At 47.2% G+C, this 16,093-nt stretch overlaps 1 protein-coding gene across 3 annotated transcripts; it reads left to right on the top strand.

The window, feature by feature from the left end:
• Positions 1–1,276: 1,276 nt before the first annotated feature.
• Positions 1,277–7,208, top strand: CZIB (CXXC motif containing zinc binding protein). 3 transcript variants are annotated; one of them, XM_067726180.1, is made up of 8 exons: positions 1,277–1,561; positions 1,788–1,871; positions 3,144–3,200; positions 3,587–3,668; positions 3,882–3,913; positions 5,176–5,253; positions 5,982–6,047; positions 6,949–7,208. In XM_067726180.1, the coding sequence occupies exons 1-8, from the start codon at positions 1,292–1,294 to the stop codon at positions 7,024–7,026; spliced, it is 747 nt and encodes a 248-aa protein (XP_067582281.1). In that variant the 5' UTR covers positions 1,277–1,291; the 3' UTR covers positions 7,027–7,208. The 3 variants fall into 3 exon arrangements, with proteins under 3 accessions (XP_067582281.1, XP_067582282.1, XP_067582283.1); XM_067726182.1 differs by lacking the exon at positions 1,277–1,561 and adding an exon at positions 1,567–1,626; XM_067726181.1 differs by lacking the exon at positions 3,144–3,200.
• Positions 7,209–16,093: the final 8,885 nt, after the last annotated feature.

Raw genomic sequence — 16,093 nt, 5'->3', positions numbered from 1 at the left:
AATAAGCTGCAAACATAAAATAAATGGAGATGGAGTGAGAACCTATAAAAGGAGATTTGAGAGACACACAATCAATACAACATTTGAACCCTATTTGGATCATGATTCAGGAAATGTAAAATTGACATCATTAAGGAAATTTGAACATGATATTTGGTATTAATGAAGTATTGTTAATTTTTTAGATGTGAAATAGTATTGTGGTTGGTATTTTGGGTTTTGTTGTTTTCATCCAGCTTAATAACTGAGGTTGGGGGTTTTAAAATCACCTTTATAGATATATCTGAAGCTACTTCAGTATGGGAGGAAATATTTGGTTTAATACATTATAAGGGATAAAATGCCTGGTCTCAAAATTTTTCCAATAATTCATTTTAAAATCAGAATACCAGCGGCCATTAAGAAGCAACCTAGTTGTTGTAGATAGTGTGGGGATTTTTTCAGCAGGTAAATCTGTAGGAACTTTTTCTTGCTGCTAAATTGCATGGCTTCCTTAATGAGGCAAATTGCTGACTGAACAGACAGTGGGCGCTGAAAGGAACTAGGTCTTGATAAATCTCATTTGACTGAGGGGAGGTGATTAGGCTGAGCTCAACATCCCTCAAGACAGGCCAACTTGGAACAGGTCCCAAGTCTGGTGACTCCTAGGCAAGTGTTCCTCCACAACACACACACACACTGTGCCTCCTTCAAAGATTACAGGGCAACAAGTTAGGTGCAGATCTGGGACCTGAGATGTCAGGCTTCCTGGCTATAGTGCACCCTCTGCTACAGAAGGGTACCTGGCAATCAGGTAAATTCGTGGCAAAGTAGACATCCGAAAAGGGTCACTCCAAATTTTAAAGAAACGACCTCAGGAAGCTGTAAAAGCCTCAAACAGGCTGTTCCTTATAATGCTCACAGCTTCTTTATGGTCTCAGCTGTACCCTGCACAAGAGCACAGGTTCAGTAAATGTATGACAGAAAATAAACCAGGAACTCAGAGAAGAGCCAGCTGAAAGGGAGTGTCCAGTCTTGGCGACCACAGTGAGGACATGTGCACGAGCCAACCCCCTGAAAGGTCCCCTGGGGGAAGGAGGAAGGAGCAGTTTAAAGATGAAAAAGGTCCCGTCTCTCAAACCTACGAAGCCGGCCCTGGGCTGGGTGAACGTGATCTAAGAAGCCTCCAAGGGCAGGCAGGGACCAAGCGCGAGGTTGGGTGAGGGAAGGCAGAGTCTGAAGGGCAGGAAGCGGACCCCGCAGAGGTTTCGGGCAGGACTGTCTTGTTTGCTGCGGTATCCCTCAGACTAGCATGGCGTTCAGTAAATATCTGGAATTACCGATTGCTGAAGGCAGCCTTCGCGGGTCTGAGCACCGGCTAGTTGCGGACTCAGCATACCTCCACAAGACCACTTTGCCTGGGAGAAAAAGCCAGGTGTGCGGGGGTAGCCCCGGCGCGCTGAGACCCGCCCCGCGCCCCGCCCAGAGCCGCAGCGAGGGTGCGCATGCGGCGCCCGCCGTTTACGACGGGCCGGAAAGCAGTGGCCGCAGCCAGCGCCGGCTGAGCCGGGTCGCAATGGGGGTAAGCGGAGGCGAGCTGCTGCTGGGGCAGAGGCCGGGAGGTGGCGAGAACCTGGGAGGCAGGAGGTCGCACCAGGAGGGAAGGAGGGGAGTGGGCTCGCGCTGAGAAGGAGCGGGGAGGCACAGCTCGTGCCGGGAGGGGAGGAGAGGGGCGGGGCCGGGCAGGGGCTAGGCGCGGGGCTGCCCGGGCGCTGTTGACGCCGTCGCCCTGGCTCTCCTCCTCTTAGAAAATTGCGCTGCAGCTCAAAGCCACGCTGGAGAATGTCACCAACCTCCGGCCAGTGGGCGAGGACTTCCGGTGGTACCTGAAGGTAAGGCTGTGGTGGGGGCGCCAGGGCCGCGTAAAGGTTTCCCACCCTGATCTCAGTGGTGAACGGGAGCTTTCTCTCCAGCTAGATGAGAAATGCTTATTAAATGTTTTCTTTTCTTCTGGGTAGAATTTTATGTTTGCTTTTTTAAGTTTATTGGTCAATTCTTTTTAAAAAATTTTATTTATTGGCTGCGTTGGGTCTTCGTTGCGGTGCGCAGTCTTCTCATTGCGGTGGCTTCTCTTGTTGCAGAGCACGGGCTCTAGGCGTGTGGGCTCAGTAGCTGTGGTACGCGGGCTTAGTTGTTCCCCGGCATGTGGGATCTTCCCGGACCAGGGCTCGAACCCGTGCCCCCTGCATTGGCAGGAGGATTCTTAACCACTGCACCACCAGGGAAGCCCTACTGGTTAATTCTTAATTGGCAGTATCTTGAAATATCTTTTGTAATTTTTTCCTCTGTAACATATTTCATGGTATGTAAACAAACACTAAACGAAAGGCTACTTGAAGGGATCTTGTGATGATTTAGTAAGAATAATTTCACCTTCTCTTTTGTTGTTTAGGTTTTATTTACTGTGAAATCATTTAATTTTGTGCATGGCTCCATTCTTAATTCCCCATCCTGTATTGGTAAATCTGGTACTCTAGTGGGATGGTATACAGAGGTCCTCTTCTTAACTGAGCAGTTTGAGGTCCTTTACTCTCCCAGATCCCGGAGCTTCTGATCTGTTTTCCTTTTAGTCTAAATCCCAGAATCCTTCAGTACCTGACAAAAGCCCTATCTTTCAGGAAGCATTCTGCCCACCTTTATTTCCAAATATTTTGAAGCCCGAGTGCCAGGGCTTATTTGAGGAGTTGATGTTTCCTGGCTTCAAAAAGCAGAGTCTAGAGAAGGAGACAAAGAAGGAGTAGCAACAGAGTGATAAATACTTTTACCAGAAACCTACAGGGCCTGTAAGGACACACAGGAAGCTCCTAACTCAACGGGGGGGGGGGGGGGGGGGGGGACGACTTTGAAGCCGTTTCTGTACTACTTGAGCCTTGAATCCCTAGCCAGACTGGGGACTTCTTAGAGGAGGATGAGCAAGCCAACATGAGAAACACTTTGCCCAGAGAGAAGTCTGGTTATGTCCTTAGTGGGGCTGGTCATAAGGATGAGGTAAGATTGCTGACAAGATGATGAGCCTGCCCACCTCACACTGTTCTTACCCTTCCCTCAGCATCTGCCCAACTGAGCCAACTTCTTTACTAATACTCTTTTTCCCCCTCCCCAAGATGAAATGTGGCAACTGTGGTGAGATTTCAGAGAAGTGGCAGTACATTCGGCTGATGGTAACTGCTCCCCCCACCACTATACCCATATACAGACACACATAGGCCTCTGGGCAGGGATATGTGGCCCTCACCTCCCCGGCCTTTGGACCCCACTTTTTGTGGTTTGGGAGGGCAGGCAGATTGTGATCAACTGGGAACAATGGGCTTTGGGATGTGAGGCAGAGTTCAAAATCAAGGGGAAGTCCTTTCCTCGCTCTCAAGAAGCCTTCCCAGGATTCTTGTCCTAGCAAGTTGCTCACCCTGTCTGGGTCTTGGTAGATATAGATGGTGTGTATTTAAATATTGTTATAATATTAATTGATAATAAGTGGTAGGACTGGGTCTCCTGGGGACCCTTACATCTGACTGATATGTGACTAGAGGTTCTGTTTACTGCTTGCCAGGACAACGTGGCACTGAAGGGAGGCCGTGGCAGTGCCTCCATGGTCCAGAAGTGCAAGCTGTGTTCAAGGGAAAACTCCATTGGTAGGTAGGCCATGGATATTGACTGACCTCTGCCAGGCTGGCCATCGGCTTTGTGGTGCCAGACCGAAAGCATGCTCATGTTACCTGTGGGTGGACCCAGGCCTGAGGTATCCAAGCTTCTGCCGTAGACTCTTGCCCAGAGCCACATCTGGGTACCTGGGTGGGGCTGGGATATGGACTTAAATCGACTTTGTCTTCTCTTTTACATTTCAGAGATTTTGAGCAGCACCATCAAACCTTACAATGTAAGTTTCCTGCTGCAGTGGCAGGCATGGTGGGATCAGATCCAAGCCGGGAACTAGGAGGCCTGGGTTCTTGAGTTATATCTGCACCAGAGTGACCCACATGGAACTGATGGACTTCATGTGCTTACTTGTTCGTTCATTCACTCAGTCATTCATTCGCTGTCAGTCATTCATTCACCTTACCCTGACTGAGTGCTCGGCAGGAAAAAGACTCGTAACTAGGCTATTGTAAGTGTTGGGCTGTGGGAGCCTAGGGGACCTCTGACCCAACCTGGCCACTCCGTTTCCATCACTGGGAACACTTGCCTTGTCTACATCTTGGAGGGCTAGTGAGCCTTCTCTGAATCCATGGATGAGACAGTGCATCCATCCTTGATATTTGATTTTATTAAGTATTTATACGTTACTGCATTAACAGATTAGTCCAAAGGTGAGGGAGGGAGTGTATGCTTTGGGTCTGTGTCTTCATCCATTCCTACTTGGTATTTTTGAAAAATGTCTGATTTATGCCAAATTCTCAGCTTTGTCCTGAAGTTAAAGGGAAAAATCACACAAGGACTTGCACTCAAGTAAATCATAATCTAGTGCAAGAGACAGACCAGCGAACAAAAACCAGTCCAGGGCCAGACACAAGGTTGGTGTGCAGGAAGCATTTCTACAGTAAATGACAGGATGAGAATGAATGTGTGGGTGTGTCCTTGGGGTCTGTGGGCCCAGAGGTCAGGGAGGCATGAATTTCCTGGCTGTGCCACCCCCCTCGGTGTGCCTCCTCCACATGCATATCCCACTTCAAAGGCTTTAAGTCAGCCCCTGCCTTGACAGCATGGCGGATGGTTAGCAAAGGGCCACAGCGAAGTGTACTGGGGCCTTTTGGATGACCTGGAAACCTTACAGGTTAACATTCTTCATAGTTTTTATTTTGATAATTTTATCTACCATTCATTGAGCATAGTATCGGGTCCTATACTGGGCAATTTACACCTAGTTCAGGTTCTCATAATAAACCTGTAGTGGTTTCCTCAGCTCCAGCTGACGATCTTAGGCCCAGAGGAAAAGAGAGGCAGAACTGTGTGTGAGCTCACATCCAGGCACTCTGACCCCAGAGCCCACATCCAGGAAGATCTCGTGGCAAGCAGGTGTCAAGGCAGCCTTCTTCCAGAACGGGATGAGTTGCCCCTGAGTCCCATTCTGGGCTCTCAGGGGCTGTGGAGTCAACCTGAGGGCACAGTTAGACCTACCTCCTCAACACACTTCCTTTCTAGGCCGAAGACAACGAGAAGTTCAAGACGATAGTGGAGTTTGAGTGCCGAGGACTTGAACCAGTCGATTTCCAGCCCCAGGTGCATGTCTTCCTGGGGAACCTGTATCTTTGGGGAGGGCGTATAGGAAGTGACAGTAGAACTGTGCTTCCTACAGAGACCGTGGACTAGGAATTCTCATTTCTAAGAATAACAGTTGTTATTTGTTAAGCATCTAACATATGTTGGGCACCAGGCTTGTCACTTTTAATGTTACCTACCTTAATCCTCACAGTAACTCTGTGAAGTTATACATCCTATTTTTCAGATGAGAAAAGAACTTCAGAGATTTTGCCACTTGCCCAGGGTGATGCAGTTAGTAAGCAATGGAGCTGTAATTTGAACCCACATCTATCCGACTCCAGAGCCAGTGCTCAGGCCACTTTATTTGTGTAGCATTTTCACCTCACAACCCTGTGAAGTAGGCAGAAGAGAGAGTATTGTCATCCCCGTTTCATAAGTAAGAAAACTGAGGTCAGAGAGGGAAGTGACACGCCCAGGTGTTTCAGAAAATCAAGGGTAATGGACGGGTTTACCCCACACCTCCTGCCTTCTGGGCCAGGGCTCCAATTTGGAGAAACCACTCTAGTCCCAGGGCAGCTGCCAGGGCATGGAAGCTCAGTAGTTATTCCAGAACAGTAGCCCAACTGTATTTCTGTCTTCCCATGCCAGAGGTGTTGTGAGAAAGGCCAGTTCCCTGACCAGGCCCCACAGGCCAGACCAGTGCCTCCGTTCCCCTAGATTAACCGCTGCCTTCCTGTCACCTGCAGGCCGGCTTTGCTGCTGAGGGTCTGGAATCTGGGACAGTCTTCAGTGACATTAATTTGCAGGAAAAGGTACGGGACTTGGGGGCCTTGCAGGGAGCTCTAGGGCACCTGGTGGGAATAACCCTTTTGGTGAACAAGGCTCTTCAGTGGGAAGCCGACTCCACACTTCCGTGCTTTTTGTTGGTGATTTTGGTGTTTACGATAGCCCCAAGTGTAGTGCTAAAGCGTTGCCTAGTGTTCACACGCAGGAAAGCTGGGTGTGCCTTACAGAGAAGATACATGTTAGACAAGCTTGTTCAGGTGTGAGATACAGCACTGTTGGCTGTGAGTTCAGTATTAGTGAATCAGCTATATATATACACATATATATATATATATGTATGTATGTTAAATAAGGTGTTTTTAAACAGAATCATATGCTCCCAGGAACCTAACCCTGTTATTTCCCCTGGGAGCAGTGATTCAGTATTCACTAATACAGTGTTTGTGGGGACTTTGTAGAACGTAACTACTGTGAATACCAAGAATCAACTGGACATGTTACTGCCTTGCAGATAAGGAAGGCTTGTGGTCAGGCCTCAGAGGAAGGAAGAACAAAATCATTCAGTTTGCATAGCACCTAATAACAGTAATTGGATTTACTGAGCTCTCATATGTGCCTGGCCCTAGGCTAAATACTTTTACATGTGTTAACTCTTGATTCTTTCAACATTCAGTGTAAAATCTACTTCTGTCCTCTTTTTTTTTAAATAGAGGACAGAACGAAGGCTCAGAGAAGTTAGTGACTTGCCCAAAATCACAAAGCTAGAAGAGTAGGAATTCAGGCCCGAGCAGTCTGGCTCTGTCCTGGGTCTGACGTGTTCCTGAAGATTGAGCCGGAGCCTGAACTGGGCCTTTTAAGTCCTAGTCCTCCACTCCCCATGCTGTCCAGGCTGCCTCGTGAGGCTAACACTGCCATTTTTTCCCACAGGACTGGACTGACTATGACGAAAAGGCTCAGGAGTCTGTGGGAATCTACGAGGTCACCCACCAGTTTGTGAAGTCCTGAACCCTCTTCCTGCACACTTGCCTCTTAAGAACTGAAAAGGGACAACGTGTCCCAAGCAGCACAGTGCAGAGGCTGGTGCCCTCACGTCTCGCCTCCTGGCAGCTGCCCAGGCCCTCACAGCCTGCGTGCTGGGCTGTCACAGCGTCCTGAGCCCCACCAATAAAGCCCCCGTTTGTGCTACACTGGTGGATGAACAACCGCTCTACTCCCTCCGCTCCCCTTCATGTTGGAGGGCTTTGATGGCTTCTTGGCACCTTCCCACAGTACAGAATCTTAGCCTGATCCAATTTGCAAAATAGGAACACAGAGCTCCTAAGGGCTCTCAAGCTCTTGGGGAGAGCACAGGCCACCCCAGGGGACCAGAGGTGTCAAACTCATTGGTACAGAGGGCAGCGGAGCCTGCGGAATGATGTCATGAGCCAGAACGTCACGTTGACCACCTTGGCTCTTGGGTAAACCCAGGCAACTCTGTTCATTGGTGTCACTGCATATTCCAGGGACAGAAGGGACTTTGGAGGCCAGCAGTTCCATCCTGGCATGAATCTTCTCTCTCCGATCCCTGCCAGATGGTCCTCAGGTCTTTGCTCACTTGCTGTGATGGGGCAATCCCTCTCACCAAGGGAATCCCTGTGAAAGTTCTTCCTTATGCTGAGTCAGCCTCTATGCTTCCTTTAGCTCCTCCAGATGGTCCTGGTTTGTCCCCTTTGTGGTCACACTTCTGTGTTCTTCTGCCCCTGGACAGCCCTGTGGAGGTGTGACGACAACAGTCCCGGCCTCTGTGTCTCGTGGGCCTGGATCCCTGGGTCTAAAGAGCCTCTTACAGTGGATAGAGTTGTTCAGTGCACAGTTAAGTCATGAGGGCAAGCGCACGTCTTCATACCGGTGACTCCACCATTCGGAAAACCTGTCACGAGAGACCTTACTCCTCTCCAGTGTTCTGCTGCAGCCTGGAATTCTTTGGAAGAATTACTACCTTCATTTTCTGAGTGGCCCTCTGGGAAAGAGTCTGCCCACTCCGAGGCTGGCTGTGGAGCTCTAGGAAGGGGCTCCTCAGAGGCAGGTAAAGCTGGCCATGGCCAAGGGTGGGGAAGAGATGCCTGCCCTGTCCCCTCTCCAGTCTGGCAGCTGTCACGTGTCCTCTAGGTCCCCTGTGTTCCCGGCCCCTGGGCCTGTGCTTTCTGCACCTGACAGAGCAGGGCTTCTTTGGCCTCCCTCGGCCAGCAGCTCCACCAGCCCCCACCGACTAGAACGGTCCATTGCCTGGCCTGAAAGCAAACAAGGGAGCGTCGGGCTGGATAAACAGGCTTTCTGGGTTTTAGTCTCCATACTAGCCAGTATGTGTTATAAAGGCAAGCACTAAAAGGATCTCAAGGTTTTCTTTATATTGTAAATTATTTTCTCATCTTGTAGGGAGTAGAGGAACCCAAGTAATCAGTAACAGATGGAACATAGATTATGTCAACAGATGCAGAAAAAGTATTCGGTAAGATTCAGCAACAAACCATAGAGATGCTTAGCAAACTAGGAACATAAAGGAACTCCCCTTACCTCACAAAGGATATCTACAGGAAACCCGGAGCAAATGAAATGTTTGAAGCACTCCATTCACGGCTGGGGTGAGATGAGGATATCCTGGATCACTATTCATCACTGTCCCTACACTGCCCCTGCCGCAGCACTTAGACTGAAAAGAAAGTAAGGTGCAAGGACTAAAAAGGAAGAAATAACTCACTTTTCACAGATTTTGATTTTCCACTTAGTGAATCCAAAAGCATCAGGTGCTGGATTTAAGATCAATATACAGAAATCAAATGCATTTCAGTACACTGGCAACATGTAAAACACAATTCAAGAGAAAATACCATTTACAATAGGAACAGCAACCAAAAAAATACCCCCAAAGGTAACTGGAAATTAAGTCTATCAAAGATGTTTCATGACCAATAAATTGGTCAAAATGGCAGAGTAGAAAGACCCTTAGCTCACCTCCTCTCACGAGCACACAAAGATCACAACTGTTTGTAGAACAACCATCAATGAAAAATATGGGAACCTCCTGGAAAAGATCTACAACTAAAAATATAAAGAAGGAACCACACGAGATGGGTAGGAGAGGCAGGCTTATGATACAGTCAAGTCCTGTACCCCCAGCTGGATGACCCACAAATGAGGGTAATTATATTGCAGAGGATCTTCCCACAGGAGTTCCTGTACTGGGAAGAAGAGCCCACAGAGCAATTGGCCTTGAAGGCCAGAGGGGCTTGGTTTCAGGAGTCCCACAAAACTGGGGAAAGAAGAAACTTAAAGGGCACACAAAAACCTCACATGCTCTGGAACTCAGGGTAAAAGCACTAATTTGATAGAAGCCTGGGCCAGACCTACCTGCTGGTCTTGGAGAGTCTCCTGCGGGGGGGGGGGGGGGGGGGGGGGCGGCGACTGTGGCTCCGCTGGGGACATAGACACTGGTGGTAGCCACTCTTGGGAGCCGCTTCTACCGCATGGCCCCTGGCGCTGGTGGGCACCACTGTGGGTCCCGTCCTCTGGCTCATTAGCACCAAGACCTGACCCCATACAACAGCCTCTAGGCACTGGGGCTGGGATGCCTCAGGCCAAGCAACTAACTGGGTGGGGACACAGTCCCTCCTGTCAGCACACAAGCTAAAGACCTCATGAGCCCAGAGCCACCTCTGGACACTGCCCTGCCCACCAGAGGGCCCAGGGCCCAGCTCCACCCACCAGTGGGTAGGCACCAGTCCCAGAACCCCCTGGGCCCCAACCCTGCCCTCCATGAAGTCTGCTCTAACCTTTGGACCAGCCTCACCCACAAGAGGACAGACACGAGAGGCAAGAAATCTGCAATCCCACAGCCTGCTGACCCAGTCGGCCCACAGCAGGCTCCCCTGGGACCAGCTGGGCCCTGGCCATGCCCACTAGCAAGCCAACAAAGCTTTGGGACACCCCATACTCCACCCATGTCAGGAATCTCCCTTCCCCCACCCCCGAAGTGATACAACACCAGCTCTGGGATCCTGGGGCCCTGCAAACATACTCCAGAACCCAGCTCTGCCTGCCAGTAGTCTGACACTATCCTCAGGACCTGGCTTCGCCCACCAGTGGGCAGACTACAATCCTGGAGTCTTCTGGATCATGGCTCTACCCACTAGTGAGCCAGTACTAGCCCCAGGGCCGCCTGGGGTTGTGCAGTCAGCTGCCTCGTGACAGCCCTGCCAACCAACAGCCAGCAGCCTCTGCGCAAGGTGGGGCCTGGCAACCAACTGGACTGGGGACTACCCAAGCCTAGCAGACTGCCCACATAGCCTGCCAAACAGAAAGACCCATGCAGCCCTCATGGGGGAAACCCTAGAGCATATAGCTTGGGGACAAGAGGGGAGTGGGGTGCTGGGACACAAAGGACGTCTATAAAAGGCCACTTCTCCAAGGTCAGGAAACAACTAACCTACACGATACATAAAAATACAAACAGCAATTTAAGCAAAGTAAGGCAACAGAAGAACATGTTCCAGATGAAGGACCAAGGTAAAAGCTAAGAAGAAGAACTAAGTGAAGTGGAGAGCGCCGATCTACCCAAGAAAGAGTTCAGGATAGTCATCATAAATATGATCAAAGAACTCGGGAGAAGAATGGATGCACAGAGCAAAAGTTAGAAGTTTTTAACAAAGAGTTAGAAAATATAAAGAACCAAACAGAGATGAAAAATACAATAACTGAAATGAAACATACACCAAGGGGAATCAAAAGTAGACCAAATGATGCAGAGGAACAGATCAGTGAGCTGGAAGACAGGGTAGTGGAAATCACTGATGCTAAAAGGAAAAAGAAAACAGAATGAAAAGAAATGAGGACAGTTTTAAGAGACCTCTGGGACAACATCAAGCATACTAACATTCACATTACAGGAGTCCCAGAAGGAGAAGACAGAGAGAAAGGGGGCAGAGAACACATTTGAAGAGATAATAGCTGAAAACTTCCCTAATCTGGGAAAGGAAACAGTCATCCAAGTCCAGGAAGCACAGAGAGTCCCATACAGGATTAACCCAAAGAGGAACATACCAAGACACACTGTAATTAAAATGGCAAAAATTAAAGATAAAGAGAGACTATTCCAAGCAGAAAGGGGAAAGCAAAAAGAAAGGAATAACATACCTGGGAATTCCCATAAGTCTATCAGCTGACTTTTCAGCAGAAACTCTGCAAGCCAGAAGGGAGCAACATGATACATTTAAAGTGATGAAAGGGAAAAATCCTGCAACCAAGAATACTGTACCCAGCAAGGCTCTCATTCAGATTTTATGGGGAGATCAAAAGCAAAAGTTCAGAAACACCAAACCAGCTTTACAAGAAATGTTATAGGAACTCTAAGTGAAAAAGAGAAGGCCACAAATAGAAACATGAAAATTACGAAAGGAAAAAGCTCACCAGTAAAGGCAAATATACTATAAATGTAGGAAATCATCTGCACACAAAGCCAGTAGGCAGGTTAAAAGAAAAAAGTGGCAAAATCATCTATATCCACAATAAGTAGTTAAGGGATACACAAAACAATTAGATGTAAAATATGATGTCAAAGACAGTCATCACGATAGGAGGAAAATACAAATGCAGGGGTATTAAAATTCATTTGAAATTAAGAGATCAGCAACTAAAAACAATCACGTATACATAAAGATTGCTATGTATAAACCTCATGGTAACCACAAACCAAAAATCTATAACAGATACACACACAAAAAAGAACAAGGAAAAAAATGAAATTTTGCCGTTTGCAACAACATGGATGGACTTGGGTATTGTGCTTAGTGAAGTAAGTCAAAGAGAAAGACAAGTACTATATGATATCACTTATACAAGGAATTTTAAAAATAAAACAAACTAGTGAATTTAACAAAAAAGAAACAGATTCACAGATATAGAAAACAAACTAATTGGTTACCAGTGGGGAGAGGGAAAGGGGGAGGGACAAGATAGGGGTAGGGGATTAAGATGTACAAACTAGCATATATAAAATAAGCTACAAGGACGTATTGTACAGCACAGGGAATAGAGCCACAATCTAGTAATGGAGATAGCTGCAGAAACTGAAAAGCACTGCGATAAAGGTTAGATTGTCAGGATGCTCTGGGCATACACAGGAGGGGCACCAACTAACTCAGCCTCAGAGGGGTGGGGTGAGAGGAGGTGCAGTCTATCTGAAACCTGAAGGTTGAGCAGAAGATAGCTGAAAGGGTGGAGAGGGGCTTATGCTCCAAGTAGAGGCAACTTCCTCAGGGTAAGCTGTTAAGAGAGGTGGGTCTGAAAAGATGAGCAGGGCCAGCTCCATCAAGGCCGCAACTGTCACACTGAGGAGTATGGACTCTTTTCCAAGTTAATGGAAAACCACTGAGGAATTTTAAGCAGGGATATGATCAGACTTGTACATGAAAAAAATCACTGGCTACAGTGAGGAGAATGGACTGGAGGGAATGAGTGGAGTCTAGAGGCCAGTTAGGAGGGGAGAAATAGGCTCCGCCTCTTGACAGGAGGCGCTACAAAGTCACCTTGCAAAGCTGCGGGTGCCAGGAGGGAACAATGCAGTCTCCAGAAATAACACATTATGTGTCAGGCCCCTCGCTGGCCGAAACAGAAGCCAAAGCGGAATATGGAGGAAGGGATGACGCATTCTTCCGGGGAGACCCCATGAGCGTGGCTTCGTGGGAGGGGACATTTGAGCTGGGCTAAAAAGAACAAGGACTAATTTGGCAGAGGATGTGCTGGAGCCAAGGGCATTCTGAGGATGGAGGATGGCATTTGCAAGGTACAGAGTCACAGTGAAGCTCAGACATGTCTGAGACCAATGGGAGGCTTAGTGTGGCTGAAGCACGAGGCTCGAGGACGGCTGGTAAGGAAGTGGGGGCTGCTAACGTGAATTTTTTTTGGTTCTTGCCTAACAACTTGGTGTTGCACAAACAGTATGATATCAATAAAGGAAAAAAGAAAAAGAAATAAACATTTTCTTAAACCCCACCATCCTAGCTCCCTAACAGAAGTGTGTTTATTTTCCCCTGTTCTCTTTCAGGGCCTATCTACAGACAGACATGTTTTCATATGGCTATAATCCTAGCAGCATTAAGATTATATTTAACTGTTTTCCACTTAATATCATAAATACCAAATGTGATTCTGCTTATTCAGTGGCCCTGTCTTCTTTACAATGGAAGATTCCCAGAAAGAAGATATACTTGGAACCAATTCTGCTCAAGCAGTCCCCCGAGCTCTAGTCTCTGCTGGAGGCTCCCTGCATCTCTTTGTTTATCAAGCCCCAGCTGTGTCTCCTGAAACACCCTAAACTCTCTCCCTTTCAGCACCTACCCCACTGTCTCATGTCCACCTCCTCCAATCCTGGCTCCCATTCCTTTTTTGTCAGTTATTCTGTCACATGAAGATAATTGGATAGGTGTCACTAGATTTGGAAAATATGTTCGAGGTGGTCTAATTTAAAACATACGCTAATAAAACCCACAATGAGATTCCACTTCACACTCACCAGAATGGCTATAATCCAAATAGATGAAAACAAGTGTTGGTGAGGATGTGGAGAAGCTGGAACATTCACACTCTGCTGGTGGGAATGTAAAATGGTGCAACCGCTTTGGAGAATATCCTGGCAGTTTCTTAAATGATTAAACACAGAGTTACTACGTGACCCAGCAATTCCACTCCTAGGTAAATACCCCAGAGAAATGAAAACATATGTCAACACAAAGACTTATACACAAATGTTCATAGCAGCATTATTCGTAATAGCTAAAAAGTGGAAAAAACCCAACTGACTATCAACTGATCAATGAATAAATAAAATGTGATCCATCTATATACTGGAATAGTATTCAGCAGTAAAAAGAAGATAAGCACTGACAGGTTCTGGAACATGGATAAATCTTGAAAACATTATGCTAAGCAAAAGGCCACATATTATATGATTCCATTTATATGAAATGTCCAGAATAGAAAAAGCTATAGAGACAGAAAGTAGATTATGGTTTTGTCTAGGATTTGGGGGAAGTTAGGGGGCTGAGGGAAAAGGAGAGTGACTGTTAATCGGTACAGCCTTTCTACTGGAGATGAAAATGTTCTAAAATTGATTGTGGTGATGGTTGCACAACTCTGTGAATATGCTAAAAATGACAGAATGACATACTTTAAATAAGTGAAATGTATGGTATGGGAAGTATAGCTCAATAAAGCTGTCTTTTTAAAAATGTAAACTTGGGCTTCCCTGGTGGCGCAGTGGTTGGGAGTCCGCCTGCCGATGCAGGGGACACGGGTTCGTGCCCCAGTCCGGGAGGATCCCACATGCCGCGGAGCGGCTGGGCCCATGAGTCGTGGCCGCTGAGCCTGCGCGTCCGGAGCCTGTGCTCCGCGACGGGAGAGGCCACAACAGTGAGAGGCCCGCGTACCGCAAAAAAAAAAAAAAGAAAATTTAAAAAAATAAAAATAAAAAATGTAACCTACATAGTATCCACGAAACTCACCCTGGGGATCCTGGAGGTACCTCAAAGAGTAGCAGATAACTTCCAGAGAGGCTGGTGTGACTGCGGATCTGGAGATGTGCCACACTTGTTCAGGAGTCATGGAAAAGAGCCACCAGGACAGAGCTTGCTGGCTTCCCGAAGCACCGTGGGAAACTCCACATGGGAGCTGCTTGAGGGTCAGGAGCGACAGGTATTAATTTAACAAAACTCATCCTCCTGAGTTGGGAGGCCAGCTAATTTAAGGTCTAATTACCGGAAGCCTAGACAAACAAATATAGGAAAAAAAGCACTGGACAAGGAATCAAGAGAGCTGGTCCTAATCCTACGTTATCAAGCTCCCCCAACCTGTCTATCTTTTGTATGGAAAATGGGGATAACTTCTGTCTATTTCAGAGCTGAGGGGATCAAATTGGCTGATGCTTTACAAATAGTTGAGTTCTGTACAAATGTGCAAGACCTGTGTGTGAGCTCCAACTGGATTGAGACTTAATAACTGTTTTTGCCATCCTAGCTACCTCGTAGAACCCTTCATAGCATGAATCCAAGATCAGGAGGGGTGGAGGAAGTTGTAAACAGGAATGCTGAACACTGGGACAGGCCAGCAGTTCCCCTTTAAGGGACTGCTCGCACCCAAGATGTACTGCCCAAGGGTACATCCACCTGAACGTAAGCATGAAATATACTTTTCCACCAAGCTTCAATTGATGCTTCGGTCTTAAGAGCTCCTGCTATGGGGAACTTGCTATCCAAGAGGGGTCAGCACTTCAATAAGGAATGGAACAGCGGCAGCAAGACATCACAGAACAAGAGAGCACAGGCTCAGCTTCAGCTGTATGCCAGGTGCTTTACCTATATCGTTACAGCTAATTCTCACGACATCCCCATGCTACAGGAATTATCCCCATTTTACAATGGAACTCACAGACCAGAAAGGCAAAAGAACTTGCCTATAGTCATAAAGTGAGGACATGGTAGAACCAAGATACCAGAGTTCAGGCATTCCTGATCACGGTTCCTGAATGAGAGCAGCATATGTTTATGTGCATTGGCAGCCACAAATGCCTCTCTCCTATCAAACCATGGAGTATGGAGGACCTGGGACCTGCTGGGTATTCACTAAATGGTTAATGAGCAAAGGATGGACAGGGTCGGCTAAGAAAACATGCAGGAGTGTTTACATGAACTGTAAGGAGGATTAAATGAGATAATGCATTGGAAGAGCTTTGTGACTGGCTCATACCAGAATTCAACCCAGCTGTCCAGTAACTTGCTGGGCAAGCCACTAGAAACGCAGGTAAAATTAAACACAAACAAAAACCCTTCCTTTTCAAAAACAAAAGAGAACACGCTTCCTTTTCACATTACAGCAGTATTCTAACAATAAATTGTTAGAGCGGTGATGTTCTAACAATAAATTCTGTGCTCACTCAATGGAGAGGTTTCAAGTGCAAAATGTATAGAGCAATAATTCTACCTTATTCCATAATTAGCACACAAGATTCAACTGGTAAAAATAAATACACACCAGTTATTAATCT

This window comes from Pseudorca crassidens, chromosome 2, assembly GCF_039906515.1.
Source record: "Pseudorca crassidens isolate mPseCra1 chromosome 2, mPseCra1.hap1, whole genome shotgun sequence".
In the NCBI taxonomy this organism is placed as follows: Eukaryota; Metazoa; Chordata; class Mammalia; order Artiodactyla; family Delphinidae; genus Pseudorca; species Pseudorca crassidens.
Note: the sequence above shows the minus strand (reverse complement) of the source record. Positions and strands in the feature narration are given on the sequence as shown.